This window comes from Heterodontus francisci, chromosome 35 (assembly GCF_036365525.1).
Source record: "Heterodontus francisci isolate sHetFra1 chromosome 35, sHetFra1.hap1, whole genome shotgun sequence".
NCBI lineage: Eukaryota > Metazoa > Chordata > Chondrichthyes > Heterodontiformes > Heterodontidae > Heterodontus > Heterodontus francisci.
The window spans coordinates 52,210,244-52,233,843 of record NC_090405.1 but is presented as its reverse complement, the minus strand read 5'-3'; the positions used below and the strand labels follow the sequence as shown (position 1 = coordinate 52,233,843).

The 23,600-nt window shown below is 45.6% G+C and overlaps 1 protein-coding gene across 1 annotated transcript in view; it reads left to right on the top strand.

Annotated features, from left to right (window-relative positions):
• The window catches only part of LOC137350701 (protein unc-45 homolog A-like), a 28,696-nt gene extending 5,456 nt beyond the window's left edge, over window positions 1–23,240 (top strand). The window contains exons 9-20 of the mRNA XM_068015593.1: window positions 5,052–5,223; window positions 6,547–6,847; window positions 7,601–7,695; window positions 11,770–11,911; window positions 12,634–12,774; window positions 13,856–13,983; window positions 16,399–16,465; window positions 17,514–17,627; window positions 18,074–18,189; window positions 18,897–19,014; window positions 20,005–20,160; window positions 21,872–23,240. Of these exons, the coding sequence (XP_067871694.1) occupies window positions 5,052–5,223; window positions 6,547–6,847; window positions 7,601–7,695; window positions 11,770–11,911; window positions 12,634–12,774; window positions 13,856–13,983; window positions 16,399–16,465; window positions 17,514–17,627; window positions 18,074–18,189; window positions 18,897–19,014; window positions 20,005–20,160; window positions 21,872–22,144 (1,823 nt within the window). The 3' untranslated portion in view covers window positions 22,145–23,240. The remainder of the gene's footprint in view (window positions 1–5,051; window positions 5,224–6,546; window positions 6,848–7,600; window positions 7,696–11,769; window positions 11,912–12,633; window positions 12,775–13,855; window positions 13,984–16,398; window positions 16,466–17,513; window positions 17,628–18,073; window positions 18,190–18,896; window positions 19,015–20,004; window positions 20,161–21,871) is intronic.
• Window positions 23,241–23,600: the final 360 nt, after the last annotated feature.

Below are 23,600 nucleotides of genomic sequence, written 5' to 3'. Positions count from 1 at the left end.
TTTTGCAGGGCTGATCAGATACAAAGTTTAAACTCATGTTGCTGTTAATTCCCAAATTTCTGGAGCCTCGGACACTAACTGATACTGGTGTTCTGATTTAGGATTTATTTACCAACGCAGCAACAATGTTAAGAGCAGCTCTTTAAAAACCTCCAGCTCTCCAAGACTCAAATGGGTCAAAGCAGTAAGTGAGAAAGCAATGGGAACAGAATTGAAATAAAAACAGCAAATGCTGGAACTACTCAGCAGATCAGGCTGTATCTCTGAAGAGAGAATCAGGTCCATGACGTTTCATCAGAATAGAACTGGGCTACCTGTGTTTTGAAGAGCTGACTATCTGGTCTCATTGGCAGCTTATGGAGACATCTAGCCTACCACTATAAGAAAACAAAAATATAGAAACTTTGAGAAGTTGTGTGCGGGGGTGGGAGATAAAGAACTAGTGACCAGAGGTTTAAGAAATAAACCTGCAATTTCTGTAGATCTGGCTGTAGTGAGGTGGGAGATTACCAGAGGGAGGAGATTACTGTATTTAGACAGCATTTAATATTTATTGTAGAAATCTAGCACTAGGGACCACATAGTGAAGTGTATCATAATTTAGTAAGGATTTAATAAGTATTTATTTTATATCAATTAACTAATTAGTGATGGAAATGTCAGTTAGAGGGGTGAAGTGCTTCACCTGTGAGATGTGGGAGGTCCGTGACGCTTCCAGCGTTCCAGGCGACTACATCTGCAGGAAGTGTACCCAGTTGCAGCTCCTCACAGACCGCATGGATCGGGTGGAGCGGCAACTGGATGCACTTAGGAGCATGCAGGTGGCAGAAAGTGTCATAGACAGGAGTTTTAGAGAAGTGGTTACACCCAAAGTGCAGGCAGATAGATGGGTGACCGCTAGAAGGGGCAGGCAGTCAGTGCAGGAATCCCCTGTGACTATCCCCCTCTCTAACAAGTATACCGTTTTGGATACTGTTGGTGGGGGATGGCCTATCCGGGGAAAACAGCAGCAGCCAGAGCAGTGGCACCACGGTTGGCACTGTTGTTCAGCAGGGAGGGACAAAGCGCAGAAGAGCAATAGTTATAGGGGACTCTATAGTCAGGGGCACAGATAGGCACTTCTGTGGACGTGAAAGAGACTCCAGGAAGGTATGTTGCCTCCCTGGTGCCAGGGTCAAGGATGTCTCTGAACGGACAGAGGGCATTCTGAAGGGGGAGGGTGAACAGCCAGAGGTTGTGGTACACATCAGTACCAATGACATAGGCAGGAAGAGTGATGAGGTCCTGCAGGGGGAGTTTAGGGAGTTAGGTAGTAAGTTTTAAAAAAACAGGACCTCTAGGGTTGTAATCTCTGGATTACTCCCTGTGCCACGTGCCAGTGAGGCTAGAAATAGGAAGATAGTGCAGCTAAACACGTGGCTGAGCAGCTGGTGTAGAAGGGAGGGTTTCAGATATCTGGACCATTGGGCTCTCTTCAGGGACAGATGGGACCTGTACAAGAAGGACGGGTTGCATCTAAACTAGAGGGGCACAAATATCCTGGCTGCAAGGTTTGGGTTTAAACTAGTGTGGCAGGGGGGTGGGAACCAGAGCAGTAGGACAGCTAGTGAAGTAAATGAGGAGGACATAGTAAATAAGGCCAGTAGGACTAAGAGGAAGAGCAGGCAGGGAGATGTTGCTGAGCACAGCGGGACTGGTGGTCTGAAGTGCATTTGTTTCAATGCAAGAAGTATAACAGGTAAGGCAGATAAACTTAGAGCTTGGATTAGTACTTGGAAATATGATGTTGCTATTACAGAGACTTGGTTGAAGGAAGGGCAGGATTGGCAGCTAAATGTTCCAAGCTTTAGAACTTCAGGCGGGATAGAGGGGGATGTAAAAGGGGTGGGGGAGTTGCATTACTGGTTAAGGAGAATATCACAGCTGTACTGCGGGAGGACACCTCAGAGGAGTCATGCAGTGGAGCTCAGGAATAGGAAGGGTGCAGTCATGATGTTGGGGGTTTACTACAGGTCTCCCAACAGCCAGCGGGAGGTAGAGGAGCAGGTATGTAGACAGATTTTGGAAAGATGTAAAGGTAACAGGCTTGTAGTGGTTGGTGATTTTAATTTCCCCAATATTGACTGGGACTCACTTAGTGCTAGGGGCTTGGATGGGGCAGAATTTGTGAGGAGCATCCAAGAGGGCTTCTTGAAACAATATGTAGATAGTCCAACTAGGGATGGGGCCATTCTGGACCTGGTATTGGGGAATGAGCCCAGCCAGGTGGTCGAAGTTTCAGTGGGGGAGCATTTCGGGAGCAGTGACCATAATTCCATAAGTTTTAAGGTACTTGTGGATAAGGATAAGAGTAGTCCTCGGGTGAAAGTGCTAAATTGGGAGAAGGCTAATTATAACAATATTAGGCAGGAACTGAAGAATTTAGATTGGGGGCGGCTGTTTGAGGGTAAATCAACATCTGACATGTGGGAGTCTTTTCAAACGTCAGCTGATTAGAATCCAGGACCAGCATGTTCCTGTGAGGAAGAAAGACAAGTTTGGCAAGTTTCGGGAAGCTTGGATAACACGGGATATTGTGAGCCTAGTCAAAAAGAAAAAGGAAGCATTTGTAAGGGCTGGAAGGCTAGGAACAGATGAAGCACTTGAGGAATATAAAGACAGTAGGAAGGAACTTAAGCAAGGAGTTAGGAGGGCTGAAAGGGGTCATGAAAAGTCATTGGCAAACAGGATTAAGGAAAATCCCAAGGCTTTTTATACATATATAAAGAGCAAGAGGGTAACCAGGGAAAGGGTTGGCCCACTCAAGGACAGAGATGGGAATCTATGCGTGGAGCCAGAGGAAATGGGCGAGGTGCTAAATGAGTACTTTGCATCAGTATTACCAAGGAGAAGGACTTGGTGGATGATGAGCCGAGGGAAGGGAGTGTAGATAGTCTCAGTCATCTCATTATCAAAAAGGAGGAGGTGTTGGGTGTCTTGCAAAGCATTAAGGTAGCTACGTCCCCAGGGCCTGATGGGATCTACCCTAGAATACTGAGGGAGGCAAGGGAAGAAATTGCTGGGGCCTTGACAGAAATCTTTGCATCCTCATTGGCTACAGGTGAGGTCCCAGAGGACTGGAGAATAGCCAATGTTGTTCCTTTGTTTAAGAAGAGTGGCAAGGATAATCCAGGAAATTATAGGCCGGTGAGCCTTACGTCAGTGGTAGGGAAATTATTAGAGAGGATTCTTCGGGACAGGGTTTACTCCCATTTGGAAACAAACAAACTTATTAGTGAGAGACAGCATGGTTTTGTGAAGGGGAGGTCATGTCTTACTGATTTGATTGAGTTTTTTGAGGAAGTGACGAAGATGATTGATGAGGGAAGGGCAGTGGATGTTGTCTATATGGACTTTAGTAAAGCCTTTGACAAGGTCCCGCATGGCAGACTGGTGCAAAAGGTGAAGTCACACAGGATCAGAGGTGAGCTGGCAAGATGGATACAGAACTGGCTCAGTCACAGAAGACAGAGGGTAACAGTGGATGGGTGTTTTTCTGAATGGAGGGATGTGACTAGTGGTGTTCCGCAGGGATCAGTGCTGGGACCTTTGCTGTTTGTAGTATGTATAAATGATTTGGAGGAAAATGTAGCTGGTCTGATTAGTAAGTTTGCGGACGACACAAAGGTTGGTGGAGTTGCGGATAATGATGAGGATTGTCAGAGGATGCAGCAGGATATAGATCAGTTGGAGACTTGGGCGGAGAAATGGCAGATAGAGTTTAATCCGGACAAGTGTGAGGTAATGCATTTTGGAAGGTCTAATGCAGGTGGGAAGTATACAGTAAATGGCAGAACCCTTAGGAGTATTGACAGGCAGAGAGATTTGGGCGTACAGGTCTACAGGTCACTGAAAGTGGCAATGCAGGTGGATAAGGTAGTCAAGAAGGTATACGGCATGCTTGCTTTCATCGGTCGGGGCATAGAGTATAAAAATTGGCAAGTCATGCTGCAGCTGTACAGAACCTTAGTTAGGCCACTCTTAGAATATTGCGTGCAATTCTGGTCGCCACGCTACCAGCAGGACGTGGAGGCTTTGGAGAGGGTACAGAAGAGGTTTACCAGGATGTTGCCTGGTCTGGAGGGCATTAGCTATGAGGAGAGGTTGGAAAAACTCTGATTGTTTTCACTGGAACGACGGAGGTGGAGGGGCAACATGATAGAGGTTTACAAAGTTATGAGCGGCATGGACAGAGTGGATAGTCAGAAGCTTTTTCCCAGGGTGGAAGAGTCAGTTACTAGGGGACATAGGTTTAAGGTGTGAGGGGCAAAGTTTAGAGGGGATGTGCGAGGCAAGTTTTTTTACACAGAGGGTGGTGAGTGCCTGGAACTTGCTGCCAGGGGAGGTGGTGGAAGCAGATACGATAGCGACGTTTAAGAGACATCTTGACAAATATATGAATAGGAAGGGAATAGAGGGATATGGGCCCCGGAAGTGCAGAAGGTGTTAGTTTCGGCAGGCATCAAGATCGGCGCAGGCTTGGAGGGCCGAATGGCCTGTTCCTGTGCTGTACTGTTCTTTGTTCTTTGAATTTACTGAGTTGGTAGAGAGCATCATCTAGTCTTCATAGAGGAGCTGGCCTAGTCTGATGACCCATTTCTAATACCCATTCAATCCAGTAGAGGTGTGAGTGCTTTGAGAAATTCTCTACTACCTACAAGATCAGGGTCTGCCTATCTCTCCGTGTGCCTCTTTCCGAGACACAAACTCTTAGTGTGGTTATTCAGCCACTTTCACATTGATGCAATGTGGGCATAATTACTGTGTCCCGAAATCACTCCTAGATGGAGTGCCAAGGAATAGGAGAGGCTTTCTGGGAGGTGGAGAATTCACCATGGTTTGGATTCATTGTGAGTGCTGTAAATTCAGTCATATAGAATTTACAGCACAGAAACCAGTCATTCAGTGTAACAAGTCTTATGTTAGTGTTTATGCTCCACATGATGCTCCTCCTCCGCTGCTTTATCTCACCCTATCAACATATCTAATCATCGTCTGTCTGTGCCTATCAGGAATGAAGAAGATACTAGAAGTGGCTGGCACAGTTTCGGAAATTCCCAACAGCCTTTCAGTAACGGACAGTGGTCGGATGAGCATGTCAGTGCTGCTGAACAAACTCTACGACGATCTCAAATGTGATGCAGAGCGAGAAGCCTTTCACACACTCTGTGAGGATTATGTCAGGTAGGGAGCTGGAATATGAAGGTCCAGTTTGCAAATCCTGGACTGTGCTGAGTTAGCTGACCTTAGCTGGAACTGCAATGTGTACACAATAATCGCACTTAGAAACACATTTTCTTTGTCTAATTCTGTGAGCCAGCCCATCATGGAGAATAATCAGCCATGGTTCCCACTTCCAATCTATCCAGTAGCTCTTGCTGGAAGAGAAATATGTCTAATTATTCATTCAGCCTTCACAGTTGAACACTCGTATTCAAATACCTCTGTGACCTTTCCCTTGCACAAAGGGATCTGGGTGTCCTTGTTCATGAGTCACTAAAAGCTAGAATGCAGATTCAGCAAGCAATTAAGAAGACAAATGCTATGTTGGCCTTCATCGCTAGGGGATTTGAATACAGGAGTAAAGAAGTCTTGCTGCAATTCTACAGAGCGTTGGTGAGACCGCACCTTGAGTATTGTGTACAGTTTTGGCCTCCTCATCTAGGGAAAGATATGCTTGCCATAGAGGGTGTGCAACGGAGGTTCACCAGACTTAATCCCTGGGATGACGGGATTGTTTTATGAGGAGAGATTGAGGAAACTGGGTCTGTATTCTCTAGAGTTTCAGAAAATGAGGAGATCTTATTGAAACTTACAAAATTCTTACAGGGTATGACAGGGTGGATATGGATAGGATGTTTTTCCTGGCTGGTGAGTCTAGAGCCAGGGGACATAGTCTCAGAATAAGGGGTAGGCCATTTAAAACTGAGATGAGGAAGAATTTCTTCACTCAGAGGGTAGTGAATCTTTGGAATTCTGTACCCCAGAAGGCTGTGGAAGCTCAATCATTGAGCATGTTCAAGACAGAAATCGATAGATATCTGGATATTAATGACATCAGGGGATATGGGGATAGCATGAGAAAGTGGTAGATGATCAGCCATGATCTAATTGAATGGTGGGGCAGACTCGGCAGGCTGAATGGCCTACTCTTGTTCCTATGTTCCCTATTTCTGTAACCTCCCCCCGGCCAACAACCCTCCGAGATCTCTACGCTTCTCCAATTCAGGCCTCTTGCACATCCTTGATTTTAATCGCACCACCATTGGAGGCTGTGCTTTTAGCTGTTGAGGCTCTAGGTTCTGGAATTCCCTCCCTAAACCTCTCCAAATTTCTATCTCCTTTAAGACTCCCCTTAAAACCTACCTTTCTGAACAAGCTAATTGGTCACCTGTTCTAATATCTCCTCAGTTTTGGTAACAGGAGATTCTGACATGGAACAAAGCAGAAATTGCAGAATAATGCAATTTTAAAAAAAAACTGCAGCTGGAATTTCTTTCTGTGCAGGGACCGCTTTGAGTCTTCAGGAATGGACGGAAAGCTGCAGGCCATCCAGACTGTGTCCACTCTGCTGCAGGGACCCTCGGAGGTTGGAAACCGGGTGCTGGAGATGAGCGGGATCTTGGAGTGTATGATAGCGTTATGCAGCTCAGAGCGGGAAATCGACCAGATGGTTGCTGTGGAAGCGCTAATCCACGCTGCAGGCAAGTCGAAGCGGGCCTCGTTCATCACTGCGAATGGGGTGACCCTGCTGAAGGACATCTACAAAAGGAATGAAAGTGATCAAATCAAGATTCGGGCTCTGGTGGTAGGTTTTGACTACTTCATTGGGTGAAAGCTGAGGGAAGTGGTCAGCAAACTTTGCAAAAGTTTTATAGACAGCCAAGCAGCCCATCTCGTTTCATTTCCAATTCCCAAAGTGGCCTGGAGGCGGTGAGGTTAAAAAATGTGATTTTGTTGCCTCCCCACTCCAGCTTCCTCCAAGCAGCTTACGGTTTTGAGATCCATTGAGTCTGATGAGTTAGCTAATCTCTTCCAGGTTGAAAGGATAGGTGCCTCAGTGCCCCTGGATTAGGGAGGGGAGCTCTGTCCAGGATTGTTATTCCGGTTCAAGTTACAGCACCCACTGCTGAAATTTTGCATGTCTGGGTGTCAGATTTGATTATGATGCCCCTTGTAGTTGAATAACTGCCAAGACTCAATGTCTGGGTTCATTCTTGAGCAAAGGCTGCTTGCTCTAAATGCTTTACTCTAATGATCCAATACCATCAGGAGAGTGTAAGGGACCGACTTGGTAGGAAATAATATTTGTTAAAAATGTCGAGGAAATACTTCGAACTTAAAGTACTGCCCCCATCTCAAAACCTCTCTTCTCCTTTGACCTATCTGATTGTTAAAGGGACCGTAATAAACTTTACTGAGCTTTTCTACATAAAGGACACTTTGATTCCAGCCCCACCATCTCATAGGTACTGTACAAACATTTACTATCCTGCTTTCTGTTGTGGAGGTTGAGCCTGTGTAATGTGACTCCTTCCCTTGATCTGCATCTCTCTTTCAGGGACTGTGCAAGGTGGGGTCTGCAGGTGGAACGGACTACAGCATGAAGCAGTTTGCTGAAGGTTCGACTTGTAAACTAGCGAAGCAATGCCGCAGGTGAGTTGGGTTCTGATATTTGTGATGCTGTGACTGCAGTTGTGATGCTGTGTGCCGATTGCAGGTGCTAGTGAGCATAGGAATAGGAGGATTGATCGATTGAACATGTGGCTGGAGAATTGGTTTAAGAGGGAGGACATCAGATTTCTGAGGCATTGGGACCTTTTCTGGGGCAGGTGGGTCCTATACAAGATGAACAGGCCACACCTTAACAAGACCAGAACTAACATCCTCGTAGGGAGATTTACTAGTGCTGTTGGGGAGGGTTTAAACTAGCTTGGCAGGGGGATGGGAACCTGAGGGGTAGCTCAAATTGGAAGGAACTAAAGCTGGTAACAGAAGGTAGAAAAGTGGCAGGTGAAACAAAGGCGAACATCAACTAGACTTAAAATGCAGAATGTCAAGAAGACAAGGTTAAGGGCACTCTACCTGAATGCACACAGCATTTGCAACAAGGTAGATGATTTCAAGGCCCAAATAGAGGTAAATGGGTATGATCTAATTGCCATAACAGAAAAGTGGCTGCAGGGTGACCAAGACCGGGAACTGAATATTCAAGGATATTTGACATTTCGGAAGGACAGGCAAAAAGGAAAAGGAGGTGGTGTGGCGCTAATAATCAGGGATGGGATCAGTACATTAGTAAGGGGGAGATCTCAGATCGGAAGAACAAAATGTGGAATCTGTTTTGGTAGAGCGAAGAAACAGCAAGGGGCAGCAAACATTGGTAGGAGTTGTTTGTAGGCCACCAAACAGCAGTGGTAGTGTGGGGCAAGGCATTAATCAGGAGATTAGAGAACCATGTGGCATGGGTAATACAGTAATCATAGGTGAGTGAAATCTACATATAAACTGGGTAAACCTAATGAGCACTAATGCTGTGGAGGACGAGTTTCTGGAGTGTGTTAGGGATGGTTTTCTAGAGCAGTATGTTGAGGAACCGACCAGAGAACAGGCTATTTTAGATCTAATATTATGTAATGAGAAAGGGCTAATTAATCTTGTTGTAAAAGAACTTTTAGGGATGAGTGACCATAATATGTAGAATTTTACATTATGTTTGAAAGTGAGGTATTTCAATCTGAAGCCAGAGTATTAAATTTGAACAAAGGAAATTATGAAGGTATAATGGGCAAATTGGCTGAGATGGATTGGGAAAATACATTAAAAAGTATGACAGTACATAGGCAATGGATAGTCTTTAAAGAAATATTATATAGTTTACAGTGACGATACATTCCTTCAAGGCACAAAAACCCCAAAAGTAATGGCAGTCAACTGTGGATAACAAAGGAAGTTAAGGATTGTATAAGATTAAAAGAAAAGGCCTAGAAAGTTGCCAAAAAAGTAGTAAACCTGAGGATTGGAGGATTTTAGAATACAGCAAAGGAGAACGAAGAAACTGATAAAGGGAGAAGAGAATATGAATGTAAGCAAGCAAAAAACATAAAAGTGGACTGTAAAAGCTTGTATAGGTACGCAAAAAGGAAACGTTTGGCTAAGACAAATGTGGGTCAATTACAGGCATAGTCAAGAGAATTTATAATGGGGAATAGAGAAATGGCAGATAAACTAAATGATTACTTTGTGTCTGTCTTCACTGAGGAAGATACAAGAAATCTCCCAGAATTAGAGATCCAAGGGATTAAGGGGAATGAGGAATTGAAGGAAATTAGTATTAGTAAGAAGGTTGTATTGGAGAAATTAATGGGGCTGAAGGTTGTTAAGTCCCCAGGACCTGATATTCTACATCCCAGAGTGTTGAAAGAGATAGCTATGGAGATAGTGAATGCATTGATGATCATCTTCCAAAATTCTATAGATTCTGGAGTGGTTCCTGCAGATTGGAAGGTTAGAAATGTCACCCCACTATTTAAGAAGGGAGCAAGAGAGAAAACAGGGAATTAGAGACCTGTTAGCCTTACATCAGTCATTGGGAAAATGCTAGAATCTATTCTAAAGGATGTGATAAATGGTCACTTGGATAATAATCTGATTGGGCATAGTCAGCATGGATTTCTGAATGGGAAATCATGTTTGATGAACCTGTTGGAGTTTTTTGAGGATATTACGAACAGAATTGATAAAGGGGAGTTGGTGGATGTGGTATACTTGGATTTTCAAAAGGCCTTTGATAAAGTCTCCCACAGGAGGTTGGTTAGCAAAATTAAAGCACATGGGATAGGAGGGAATTTACTGGCATGGATTAAGGATTACTCAAGAGGCAGAAAGCAGAGAGTAGGAATAAACGGGTCATTCTTGCGTTGGCAGGCTGTGACTAATGGGGTACCGCAGGGATCAGTGTTTGGACTCCAGCTGTTCACAATATATCAATGATTCGGATGTGGGGACCAAATATAGCATTTCCAGGTTCGTGGATGACACAAAACTTGGTGGGAATGTGTGTTGTGAGGAAGGTGCAAAGCAGCTTCAAGGTGATTTGAAAAGACTTGGTGGATGACCAAGAATGTGGCAGATGGAATATAATATGGAAAAATGTGAGGTTATCCACTTTGGTAGGAGGAATAGATGTGCAGAGTATTTCTTAAATGGTAAGAGATTAGAAAGTGTAGATGTACAAAGGGACCTGGGTTTCCTTGTCAATAAGTCACTGAAAGCTAACATGCAGGTTCAGCAAGCGATTAAGAAGGCTAATGGTACGTTATCTTTTATCACAAGTGGATTTGAATACAGGAGTAGTGAAGTCTTGCTTCAATTGTATAGAACCTTGGTTTGACCTCACTTGGAGTAGTGTGTAGTTTTGGTCCCCTTACCTGAGGAAGCATATTATTGCCATAGAGGGAGTGCAACGAAGGTTCACCAGACTTGTTCCTGGGATGGTGGGACTGTTCTTTGAAGAGAGATTGGGGAAACTGGGCCTGTATTCTCTAGAGTTTTGAAGAATGAGAGGTGATCTCATTGAAACCTACAAAATACTTAAAGGGAGAGACAGGGTAGATGCAGGTAAGATGTTTCGGGGACACAATTTCAAAATAAGGGGAAAGCCGTTGAGGACAGAGATGAGGAAAAATGTCTTTACTCAGAGGATTGTGAATCTTTGGAATTCTCTATCCCAGAGGGCTGTGGAAGCTCAGTCATTGAGTATGTTTAAAGCAGAGATTGACAGATTTCTAAATACAAATGACATAAGCGGATATGAGGATAGTGTGGGAAAAAGACATTGAAGTGGATGATCAGCCATGATCGTATTGAATGGCGGAGCAGGCTCGATGGGCTGAATGGCCTACTCCTGCTCCTATGTTCCTAGATCAACAGAGCATGGGTCCTGTACCTTTTTAATTGGAGGTGGAGAAAGAAGAATTGCTTGGAGAAAGAATAATAATTATTCAGTAGTTCTAATTTGAATGATATATTATTCATGCTGGTTGAGCTGTGGGACACTGGGGAATAGAACTTCATATTTTAGGCACATATTAGGTACAGATTAAAGCTCTCTCTGACTGCCCTAACAGTGTGCCTGAGTTCCAACCTCAGAGGAGCATCATCTCCTGCATCAGTGCAGCATTTCTGCATTTCCTATACCACCTATGCTATGGAACCTCTCAGTGAGATTGCGAATTATGGACAGTTTTGTGTTGTACTTGCATAACTACTGGGAATTGGATTTTGTGGACCCACCAGTCTGTGCATGTGAAAACCCCCATGGCCTTTTGGTGCATTCAAGTGTGTGTTCGTATTCATGAGGTTGTGTCCTCACCAAATCACACTGCCCCCAACTCCGAGCAGCATTTTTACTGGCCGTAGAAAGATGGACAGCAGTTTGGTCTTAAAAGATTACATAGTGTTGCATGCAGTCTACAACACAAACAGCTGGTCCATGCTGGTGTTTATGCTCCACATGAGCTTCCTCCCACCCCTATTCATCTCACCCTATCAGCATATCCTTCCATTCCTTTCCCTTTTGTGTTTATCTAGCTTCCCCTTCAATATGTTTATACTATTCACCTCATCCACTCCCTATGGTAGTGAGTTCCACATTCTCACCATTCTCTGGGTATAAATGAAGATGCACCGGGGCTCATTTTGATCACACTGCTGTTCTACTCTCGCCAGGTGGCTATGCAATGACTCGATTCAGGCCAGCACACGACGCTGGGCGATGGAGGGACTGGCTTATCTGACCTTCGATGCTGATGTGAAGGAGGAGTTTGTGGACGACCAACCTGCAGTGCAGGCTATGTTTGAGCTGGCAAAGGTAAACAGCCAACTAAATGAGCGATAAAGTGAAAAGCAGAAGCCATGCGTGGTTGATGGTCCGTATTCCAGCCTGCAGCCGCACCATTTGAATTGTTGCAGCAACTGTGACGCTTCCACCCTTTTGAGGTGCTTTACATGTTTGGCTTTCCGTGTAGTTTACAGAGATAGTGTTCAAGTCCGCCACTGACCTTTGTGGGTAAAAACGCTGCACTGCCCAAAAGTTCCCAGGTTTGATCCCTAGTCTGTGCCAAGTTAATCAGCTAGGGCAGTAGTACGGACTGTTATTAGTCTGTTAGTCCTTGTGATTGGGAAGAGAAAAACCGGCCAGCATTCCCACTCCTGATTGTTTTCTGAAAAGCAGATGGATGGGTGTGTGCGCATGTGCGTGTATGAAGTGAGGACAGGATTGGGCATAGCTGTGATACACTGCACAATCAAACAGACTGTAGATGCTCACTGCTTTGGCTGAAAGGGACCAACTGGGTGAAACGGTGGAAGCTGCTGGTGCCTGCTGTGGAACTGAATCCTAGCAGGAGGAATCCTCTTAGGAGAGGATGTGGTTGAAGCACAAGCTGTACTAATTACCTACCTGGGTTGTTTGAGATTGAAAAGCTAATATTTTTATCTTCTGATTTGTAATGAGATGACTGATCAGTGTTTACTGATCTTCCTTCCTTCCCGTTTTGTGTACAATGATCTCTTCCTTTTGTCCCCCGCCAGTTGGAAGATAAAACCGCTCTCTTTGCAGTTGCCTCGACCCTCGTAAACTGCACGAACAGCTACGATAAGGAGACGCCCGATCCACAGCTTCTGGAACTGGCCAAGTACGCTAAGCAGCATGTTCCAGAGGAGCACCCCAAGGTACAATACAGTTTCTCCCCATGTTTAGAAGGAAGGACATCTTGTTGTGCCCATGAGCCTTACAGACCTGCAAAGTTCCAGATTTGGTCCACCAGTCTATGTTGAGTTAGCTGGGACACTATTATTGGGCCTCAGTGCTGGTCGGGATGGGGCGAAGAAATAATCATCCACGCTTCCTGTTCCTGATTTGCTGACTCCTGTGAGAAGTTAATTTGTGAGGAGGTAGGCATAAATCTGATTGCACTCAGTTGTGACTTTCCTCCGCTGTCATCAGGTAGCCTGTTGACTCACTGTCTCAGGTTTACCCATGTAGAGAGCAGCTGGGGTTGTAAACCCATCCCACAGCACAGAACACGGGCCCTTTTTGTCCATCAGATCTGGGCAGCTGATTTTCTCTGTGGCTTACCCAGATTAATCCCACTCCCTACACCCTTTAAAATCCCCTCTAGTGTAATCTAGGGCAATTGGGGATGGGCAACAAATGCTGGCCTTGCCAGTGACGCTCACATCCCATGAAAGAATGAAAAAAATGCACTATCCTGCTCACTTGCTGTACCTTTTCAGTATTCTTTATTTTTTCAAACTAAATAACTCCTTTTATAAAAGTAAAATTATAGAAATGGAGGGGGCATTTCAGTCCTCGGGCTTGTTCCACAATTCAATTAGATCATGGCTGATCTCCTCAACTCCATTTACCTGACTTTATTCCATATCCTTTAATATCTGTACCGAACAAAAATCTCTCAATCTCAGTCTTGAAAATTTCAGTTGACTTCCAGCATCCACAGCCTACGGGGGAGAAAATTCCAGATGTCAGCCTCTGTGTGAAGAAGTACTTTCTGATTTCAGGTCATTGTCAGTGGTTTCTGGCAGACTTTCTCATTCTAACCACCCCACAAGCTAAAAGACATTATTTTTCAATGTGATCCTCAGTTCTTTTTGTTAAGACCATAGCTTTGTGCCCTGTAGTTACCGTCCCAGTGAAACAGTTTCAATGTTATGTGTTTTTTTTTTAAAAATCCAGGTTGCTAAGAGAACGGAAAAATGATTTGGTGCTAAGGTGACATTTTCTGAATTGCAGGATAAACCCAAGTATGTAGGAAAACGGATCGGGAAACTGCTAAAGGCAGGGGTGGTGTCAGCACTGGTGTGTATGACAAAGAAGGAGAGTCCGGCCCTGACAGATTCGTGCAAGGAGATGATTGCTCGGTATGTGTGTGGTTGCTACAATGGCATTAATCAAACAATTGTTGCATAGGAAGTGTTTCACATATAGTGACTTCCCCAGTGCCATGACCTGTTACTTTGTGGGCCAACATAGCAGCTGTATTGTGCACAGCAGGATGCCACAAACAACTACAAGTTTGAGGGAGGATACCAGAAGGACTTCCTGCTCTTCAAATAGTGCCATGGAATCTTGCGTCTACCTGAACCACTGCAATAGACAGCCAGGGCCTCAGTCTAACGTTTCATTCAAAGGATGGCACCTTTAACTCCCTCAGCACTGCATAGGAGGCTCACTCAAGTCCTGGAGTGGGGCTTGAACCCACAAAGAAAGAAAGACGATACTTCCGACAGTGCAGAGCTCCCTTAGTAATGCGCTGAATTACACCAGTCTCTGGAGTGGGGCCTGACCTTACAACCTTATGGCTGAAAGGTGAAAGTGCTACCAAACTCATGTGCAACACAACCAAACTGGAGCCATTGTTTACTGGCTTTACCTACCAACCTGGTTTATTGCTAGGAGTTGAGATTGCTCTCACTCAGCAACAAATAACTGATCAAGCTGGTGGTCCTGTGGGTAGGATGATCTTGGCTGAACAAGCAGCCAACTGTAGTCTTGTGTTAACCAAACACCTGGTCCCTAAGCATTACCTTTGCCAATACACGGCCAAGATGTTTAGGCTGGGGGCAGACTGTGCATTCCGAAAGCAGCAAGCAGACACTAATTATCAAGATTTCTCAGTAGATTGATTTGAGAACTCATAGACTTGGTTAAAGGATTAACTCAAGCTGTTTGTTAAAATTATGGCCGCGTTTGCACATGCGCAAATACAGGCTCTTCAGCTGGAACATCAGTGTCTGTGACGTTCAGGCAGCTGCCAGGATTAAAGATGGCGCTGCTCAATTTATCACAGGAAATGCTTATGGCTAGATTGTTGGAGCAAACTAACCATACATCAAGCTGGATGGAAGCCCAGTAATATGCTATGTAATCCTCAGATCCATTTAATATTTCAGTAATCCTATTATATACAAAAGGAATTTTATGCTTGAATTTCCATTGGAAAATAGTGAATTGTCACCCCGATTGAAAATCGGGCAGAGTATAAAATATGCTGCCAGTTCGTTGTGATTTGTTTATATGATTGAGCAGGACTGATTTCACCCGAACGCAGCTACTAGCTCTGCCCCCCCCCCCCCCCCACTGGCCACTTCACCCCCTCAGCAACTCGTTTTCTCCCCCTTCTCTTCCTCACTAGCCGCTTTCTCCCCCACCCCCGTCAGCCGCTCACTCCAGACCTCGCTGCTCCCCCCCACTTCCCTGGCCGATTATTCCCCGCTCGCGCCACCCCTTTCTCCAGTCGGTCGGTTGGTTGCTCCCCGCACCCCCCCCCCCCCCCCCCGCTGCAGCCACTAGTTATAGGCTGTGCCACTTCCCTCCTCTCAGCCACTTGCTGCCACGTTTGATCAGTCTCCACGCACCGCCTGAAGAAGCAAGGCGGGCCGCAAGGACTGACGTAGAAGCGAGTGGCCGAGAGGAAGGAAGCAGCTCGGCCTGGAGCTAGCGGCTGGAGGGGGCGCGGGGAAGCAGAGAGCAAGCGGCAGGACAGCAGGGTGGCACGAAGTGAGGAACAATCGGCCAGGGGAGTGGGGAGGGGAGCAGCGAGATCTGGAGTGAGCGGTTGAGGGGAGGAAGTGCCGAGGCCTGGAGCGAGTTGCCACGGAGGGAGAGCTGCTAGTGGGGTGGGAGTGAGTGATGGGGATTGAGCTCCAGCCGCAAAGTCTCGCATTCAGCCACTTCCTCCAGCTGAGTGGGGGGATGGATACCCGATGATGCTTTAGCGCGCATGCGCAAAGATGGACCAGGTGCAGATACGCGATGACGTTGGCGCTGCGCGATGACATCATCCTGCGCACACGCCACTTAGTCTTGGCAAGGCGTAGCTGCGCATGTGTGCATCTTGGCGCACTCTGATGACGTCAGTGGGCCAATGCATTGTCAAGAATCACTTTGTAAAATTATACAGGAATTTAACTCTTTTGCCTCCTACCCTTCCCAAGGCTCAGTCTATAATGTACTACCAGTATGGTACTGAACAGATAGTCATTTATGGTACAGAAGAAGATGCCCCACATTTAATTCTTGGTTCGTGATGCTGCCACTAAGGGTGCTAATGTAGGAGCAGCTATTAGTGCTTGCAAGTCGATCTCAACATTACCAACTCCAAGCAACGTTTGGATGGTGTGCTGGTGTCCAGCGCTGGAGAGTTTTGGTCCTTTTCAGTCACTTGCAACCAAGTTAAACATAGTCTTGCTACTGCGTTACTTGGCAGTCCTGTAACAGAGAGCGGAAGCAGGGTAATACTGAACTGAGAGCTTTGTACCCTTTCTGTATTTCAGAGTGTTCCTGGCTCTGGTAGAGGCCCCAGAGGATCGTGGAATCGTGGTAGCTCAGGGTGGAGGGAAGGTGAGTGCGGCAGTGAGCATGTTAGCTCCTCATGATTTTTCCACATCAGTGGGCCATGTGATTCTTGTTTCATTATAAAAGTGCATTATAGCTGTTGTGGGATCTGGACTGGAGACAGTGGTGAGAAGACAGTGCAGATATCTGAGAACAGTTAGTATCTGGAGCTATTCGTTTGTCCTTCTGAAAGTACTGACTGGTGCTGGGATACAATGCCATGGGTAGAACAGTCACTCAAGTTCCCATTCTTTTTGACAATGTGTCCCCAAGTGAAGGCCATCACCCGAAGATCTGATCCTACTGACCCACAGCACTCTCACACTCTTCCTTCCAGTAGGGGTGGAAGGATAATCGGAAATAACGTAGAATATAAAGCACAGAAACAAGCCATTCAGCCCAATTGGTCTATGCTAGTGTTTATATTCTGCATGAACCTCCTCCCAGCCTACTTCATTGCACCCCATCAACATATTCCCTCTGCTCCATTCTCCCTCGTGTTTAAAAGGAAGCTCGATAATTACATCTATGTTATTCACCTCAGTTACTCCTTGTGGTAGTGAATTCCCTTTTCTAACCACACCTGAATTCCCCATTGGATTTATTAGTGACTATCATATGCATGGTCCCTAGTTTTGAACACTCATAAGTGGAAATAATTTCTCTATGTGGGGATGAGTGTGTCTCACTTACAGATCCCGATTGTTAATTGTATATTGGTGTTTAATTGTATGCAGGTAGTGGGCATTAACTGGTGATTCACTCCAGTCTCTTTAAGTAGACTGACTAAAACTGTGGTTGTTGTGTTAGGAGGTGTATGCTTGTAATGTGTAACTCTGTAAATAGATCATAAGGTATGTAGGAATTGGCTCTAGTTCTATCCTTTGCTAACTGGCTTTCTGGAATAGAACGCCTTGTGAGGGAACTGTGACTGGTCTTTAGCACCCCTGCCATCATCGTGACTGAGATCAGATTTGAATTATGTGGTTGACGTGAATGTGCTTCTAGTAAACACATTTAATAACACGGCCTTTTACTTTCTACATTCCCATAGGCTCTACTCCCCATGGCATCAGAAGGCACAGAGGTTGGCAAGACCAAGGCAGCCCAGGCACTGGCGAAGATCGCAATCACCTCTAACCCTGAGATTGCTTTCCCTGGAGAGAGGGTGAGTCTTGAGGATTTATATCCACTGCCAGGATTATTTTTTAGTACTGCATTAATTTTACAGCTTTCAAGGGACAGTCTTATTTTCGATTTCAAAATATTCATGGATTTTAAAGAAATTGATGGTATAATGGGCAAGATACAGGCTTTTCCCAAGTTCAAATTCAGTCCTGAGTAAAGGGATGGACTCCCCTCTATCTGCTCGCTGTAAAGATTTTACGTAAAATGGGTTTGGATGGTCTTATTCCAGTTCCGAGTGAACATTGGGCCTACAACACACATATACCTCTTTTTTGCCACATCATTCACACAAGACTAAGAATGGTTGGTGTCAAAAAAGCCTCAGTGGTATAGTAGGGGGCACTCTGCTGAGGTTGGGACTGTGGCACATTACTGATGCGTTATGGAAATGATCACTGATCAAACACTCTGCTTTCGCTGCCCCAGGTTTACGAGGTGATCCGACCCCTGGTCAGCCTTTTGCACCTTGACCGTACGGGGTTGCAGAACTTTGAGTCGCTGATGGCATTAACCAATTTGGCTGGAATCAATGAGAGGCTGCGGTAGGTGACTGGGTGAAGGGGTGAGTGTGGTGGGGAGAGGCCACTCCAATGGTTCAGTGGATAAGCATTTCCCTTTTATTTTTAAAATAGATGACTCTCCACCTTCCTTCCCCAGTAACTGTTTGCATAACTCTGACCCTTTGGGTAAAAAAGTTCCTTTCCCACAGTAAGCAATTTCCCAGGACCATCTTTGTCAACTCTTACAAATTTTACTTTTCTTAAAAACAGCCCAAATTCCTTCATGTTTTTGTACCTTTGAATCTTTGTTTTGAGTTATTTCTGTTGCTTTCCTCTGTATCCTCTTATGGGCATTAATATCATTCCTGTGGTAAAATGACTGCACTTCAGAAGTAATTCACTGGCTGTAAGGAGCTTTTGGGATGTCCTGAAGTCATGAAAGATGCTATAATTATAAGTCTTTCTTAAGTGAGCAGAGCTGCCAGATGTTCATGGACCCTGAGATGGGCGAGCGTGTGCAGACCCTAAGCAAATGGAATAAATTTAGTACATTAAACAAATTGAACTTCACCACATTACGGGAGCTCCCCTCATGCCTAAACAGGTACCAGCCCCTCAGTAACATGCTGGAGTAAATACTGGATTACTGGAGCGGGCCTTGAACCCAAAACCTTCTGACTCGAGTGAGAGTGCTACCACTGGACCAAAGCTAGCACTTATTTATTGATTACTCTCTTGACTTATTTTAGCCAGAAGATAATTAAGGAAAAAGCCATTCCAATGATTGAGAGCTACATGTTTGAAGACCATGAGATGATCCGATTGGCAGCTACTGAGTGCATGTGCAACATGGTCCTGAGTGAAGAGGTGTGTTATCACTGAATAGTGTTGTTGCTTTCTTTTCACCTTACAGCAGTGTGGTCTGTGGTGTTAGAGTTCCTATCGTGGGTAAATGTAGTATGTGGTAAATACCTGGTGTGGTTTGAATCAGGAAGGCCCCCGATACAATCCCCACTCTCTGTTGACTCATCTATTTATGTTTCTATCGATATAGTTCTTAGGGCTAATGAGATCAAGGGATATGGGGAGAAAGCGGGAACAGGTTACTGAGTTTGGATGATCAGCCATGATCATATTGTAATAGTGGCACAGTGGTGCAGCGGTTAGCACCGCAGCCTCATAGCTCCAGTGACCCGGGTTCGGTTCTTGGTACTGCCTGTGCGGAGTTTGCAAGTTCTCCCTGTGACCGTGTGGGTTTCCTCCGGGTGCTCCGGTTTCCTCCCACAGCCAAAGACTTGCAGGTTGATAGATAAATTGGCCATTGTAAATTGCCCCTAGTGGTGGTAGGAGAATGGTGGGGATGTGGTAGGGAATATGGGATTAATGTAGGATTGGTATAAATGGGTGGTTGATGGTTGGCACAGACTCGGTGGGCCGAATGGCCTACTCCTGCTCCTGTTTTTCTATGTTTCTATCTGTTGGCAGCAGTTGGGAGAAGTACACCTGGCTTCAGTGATCCTGTAGGAGAAAAGCCAACCAGGATGCCTGATCCTCAACATTGTCCAGTGATCCTTGCAGGATAACATAGTTGTGTAGACATCAGGTGAGATTGGCTCTGAGGGTCAAATCTTCTGCTGACACTCAATGTCTCATACTTGGAATAGTCACGTGAGTGAGATACAAGGTCCAATGGTACACACACAACCATCCCTCCAGCAAGGATAGCAGAGGCAAACACTGAAAGATTTTCTTTAAAAAGTAAATAGCCAAAAAAGATTGTTCCTTGAATTATTGTTTTGTTGGGAAAGAAAACTTGTTTTCAGGAGCCTTAACCTTTCCGTTTGGATCTGGTTTCAGGTGCAGAAGTTGTTCCTGGCTGAGGGGACAGATCGTCTGAAACTGCTGGTGTTGTACAGTGGTGAAGATGATGAAAAGTTGAGGTGTGCGGCTGCGGGGGCTGTAGCCTTCTTAACATCACTGCAGCCAAAACTCTGTATCAAAATGACACAGGTGGTGAGTGACTGTACACATCCTGCTCCTCCCTGCATCCTCGCTGTGCTGCACTCCAGACTCATCAACCTGCCTCCTATTTACTCATTCCTTACCTCCCTTCATCTTCATTCCTGCTTGCAATCTGCTGCTCTCCTCTCCCGAGGGCACTGACTTCTGCCGGGATGCAAATGTCTGTTGTCACCCCTCTATCCCCCGAAACCCTGTCTAAATGGCATTCTCCACCTGTGAGCCTAGACCGGGTCTGTCAGCAAGATATTTGACCAAGGAGGGTATCTGCAAAGAACATGAACTTATTTTCACTTGACATCCAAATACACTTTCCAGCAGGGGTGCTGGATATCAGTCAGGAGTGGGAACCTCAGCTGGTGGTATTTATTCAGTTCCACAATCCAGGAGTACTGAGACTGATTGTAGCTCCTACTGCCACTAATGCCCCCCAACCATCCCCTACCCCCCCACCACCCCCAGCCACCAGAGTCCTCGAACAGCTTGGTCTGGACATTGGACCTGTGACGTTCATTAATGCAGGATTCCCTTTGGGAAGGGGTGTAGAGTATTGATTGCAAAAATGTTCAGGAGAAAAATAGCAAAGTCAGATGGCAGCACAAGAGAACTTGGTGATCAAAGCTAGGCTCTTCCTGTACTGTAACAAATTGACGCTGAGCAGCAATTGGTACTTTGTGTTCAGGCATTAAGAATCCAACACATTGTGGATTTTCGTCACTAGGTATAGTTGTTAAATTTCAATTCCTGGATGCACCACTAGGTAGAGCACCCTGTGATGAGAGTGTTTGACTCCCAAGGAAATCCACAGCCACTAAACCACTGCCTCTCCAGGCAGAATGCAGTGTTGAGTTGGCAGCCTTTATGGGATTAAAAGTGGGGTGGGGAAACTTCAGATATTATATAAAATATATGGTCCACATTGATACTGTGGATAAGTATACAACCCCTTGTATTACAGCGCAGGGAGGTCCCAGCTTTGATCCCTGCCTGTGGAAAGTAGGCTGATCTCAGCCAGAGCACTGACTGTGGTGCTTTGATTGGCCTCACAGTCCTTGGTTAAATGGGCCAGGGGAGGGGGCAGAATCCCGACACTTGGTCACTACCAAGTGACCTCTGCTGAAAGACTGCGTGACTACAGATACCAAGTGAAGAATAGGATTGGTCTATAGAAGAAAGACTCGCATTTATACACAGCATGCTCCCACAAACAGCAATGTGATAATGACCGGATAATCTGTTTTAGCGGTGTTGGTTGAGGGGTAAATATTGGCCGGGACACCAGGGGCTACTCCCATGTTCTTTGTTGAAATAGTGCAGTGGGATCTTGTACACAGATGGGATATCAGATTAATGTCGCATCCGAAAAATGCCACTCCGACAGTGCAACACTGTGTAGTGGGAATGTCAGCCTAAATTATGTGCCCATGTCCCTGGAGTGGGGCTTGAACTCATGAGTTACTGACTCAGAGGTGAGAGCTACCCACAGCTGGGTAGACTACAATACCTCTCGTGGTCAAATAGCTTGCAGACACTCACTGACAACGGCCATTAGGAGAGCAGCCAGTGTATGTGGAACTTGGCAGAAACCAGAAGAGGAGAGATAATTGGCACAGTTCTGTTCGTCCCAGTTGCTTCTTTTGAAACAAATTTGCACTGAAACTGAAAGTTACATGTTTATGCTTTACTCTTTTCGCCCCCTCAACAGACAGACCACTGGTTGGAAATCCTGCAGGCACTCGTGCTGAGCTCGAATGTCGACCTGCAGCACCGAGGGCTCGTCATCACACTCAACTTGATGAGTGCGGAGCGGGAGCTTGCAGCCATGCTCATGGAGACGGAAATGTTGGAAATCCTGTCTGCTTTGAGCGGGGACAGAGATGAGAAGAAATGCAAAGTGTCGGCTGCTGCCAAGGATTGTCTCGCCCGAGCAGTGGAGTACGGACTAATAAAATCCAACGTGGAGGGGACCGGCCCTTAAAAAAAAAAACAGACATTCCAGAGACACGTGAACCAGCTTGCAGGCGAGAAACACTCCCACTGTGCGATACACTGCTAACTAATCTTTGGATGCTAAACCATCCTGCACAATGTCTTTATTTACACTAGAGTGCTGCATCTTTCAATCACAGTCCTCTGTTGTGAGGGGCACCAGCCCCACCAAAGGACTTTGTTCATGTAATATTGGATGCATAATTAGGTATTGAAGGGCTTTCCTGCAATGTGAAAATCGCTCGGGAAGAAGAGCTCTCGCTGTGTGGGGTTCAGAATAGCTCACCTTTCTCATTCCAGCTCTCCACCAGATGCCAGCTTTTGGCTCGTTCCCATGGCCAGCCAGACCCTCTGATCCCTTGCTCAAATGACCACTCCATATTGGTGGAATCGATCAGTGAAAGTTAACAGGCTAATTGACCATGGAGGCCGTCGCAGGCAAGGGTGATCTTGACCTCGCCCACAGGCCATTGGACACGAGTGGGGTTGGGGGTGGTTCTGGCTGATTTCTTCCCCCAACTCGGGGATGCTGAGGACAATTTCACCTCCCTGACTGAGATCTGTAACTCAGTTGGGGAATGTAAGTTTCTCTTTCTGCAGCCAAGATGATGTCACAGTTTTTTTAAAAATATAAAGTTGAGAGGGAGACTCAGACTTGATGGAATGATGGAACAGCGATGTAGATCTGCTTCTGGTCTGGCTGGGGAAGTTGTGATTTTTGAATTGAATGGGATATTTCAGTGATTACTGGTGTAGTGCATAGCACTTACAGAATCCACTATAAGATTTTACACATACTGTTTGGCTCAGTTTGTAGCACTTTCATTTGTGGGTTTGAGCCCCATATCTAATCTATGCTGCCACTGTCGGGTAGGGGTTTAGTAAGACCTGTTGTAAGGAGCAGCCCGGGCTCTGCTTCAGCTTTGGAGTCAGTTTGGGAGTTGCCACCTGACTTTCACAACAGAAACTGCTCCACATCAATACTAAACTTGTAGTGTGAATGCAGACTTAGTAGTATTAGTGACTCTCTATAAACCAGCTGCCTGTGTGAGATGAAAGATGATAAATCTGTTTAATTACCAAAATGAGTTTCTTCACTCTGCAGCTTATGCAGTTTTTTTCACATAAGTTGAATGAAGATTGAATATCATCAGTATTGATGCCTTGTGTTTAATTAACTGAAACCATTCAAAGTGCAAAATGCAGACCTTCCTGCGAGGTGAAGTTTGTTAATCTTGCTGTTGTCAGCTAGTGCCTTTTATACAGGTGAAAAGACAGGCAGCTGGTCCATCAAGCCTGCCCCACAGCACAATGGACGAACCATCATGGCTGAATACTTCCCTCCCTGACCTTCTGCACCCACCCCCCAATCCCGGCAGCCATGTAATCTCCTGAGAGGGGGGAAAAAAAAGAGGAGACTCAGGGCCAATAAGGGAAGAAAATCC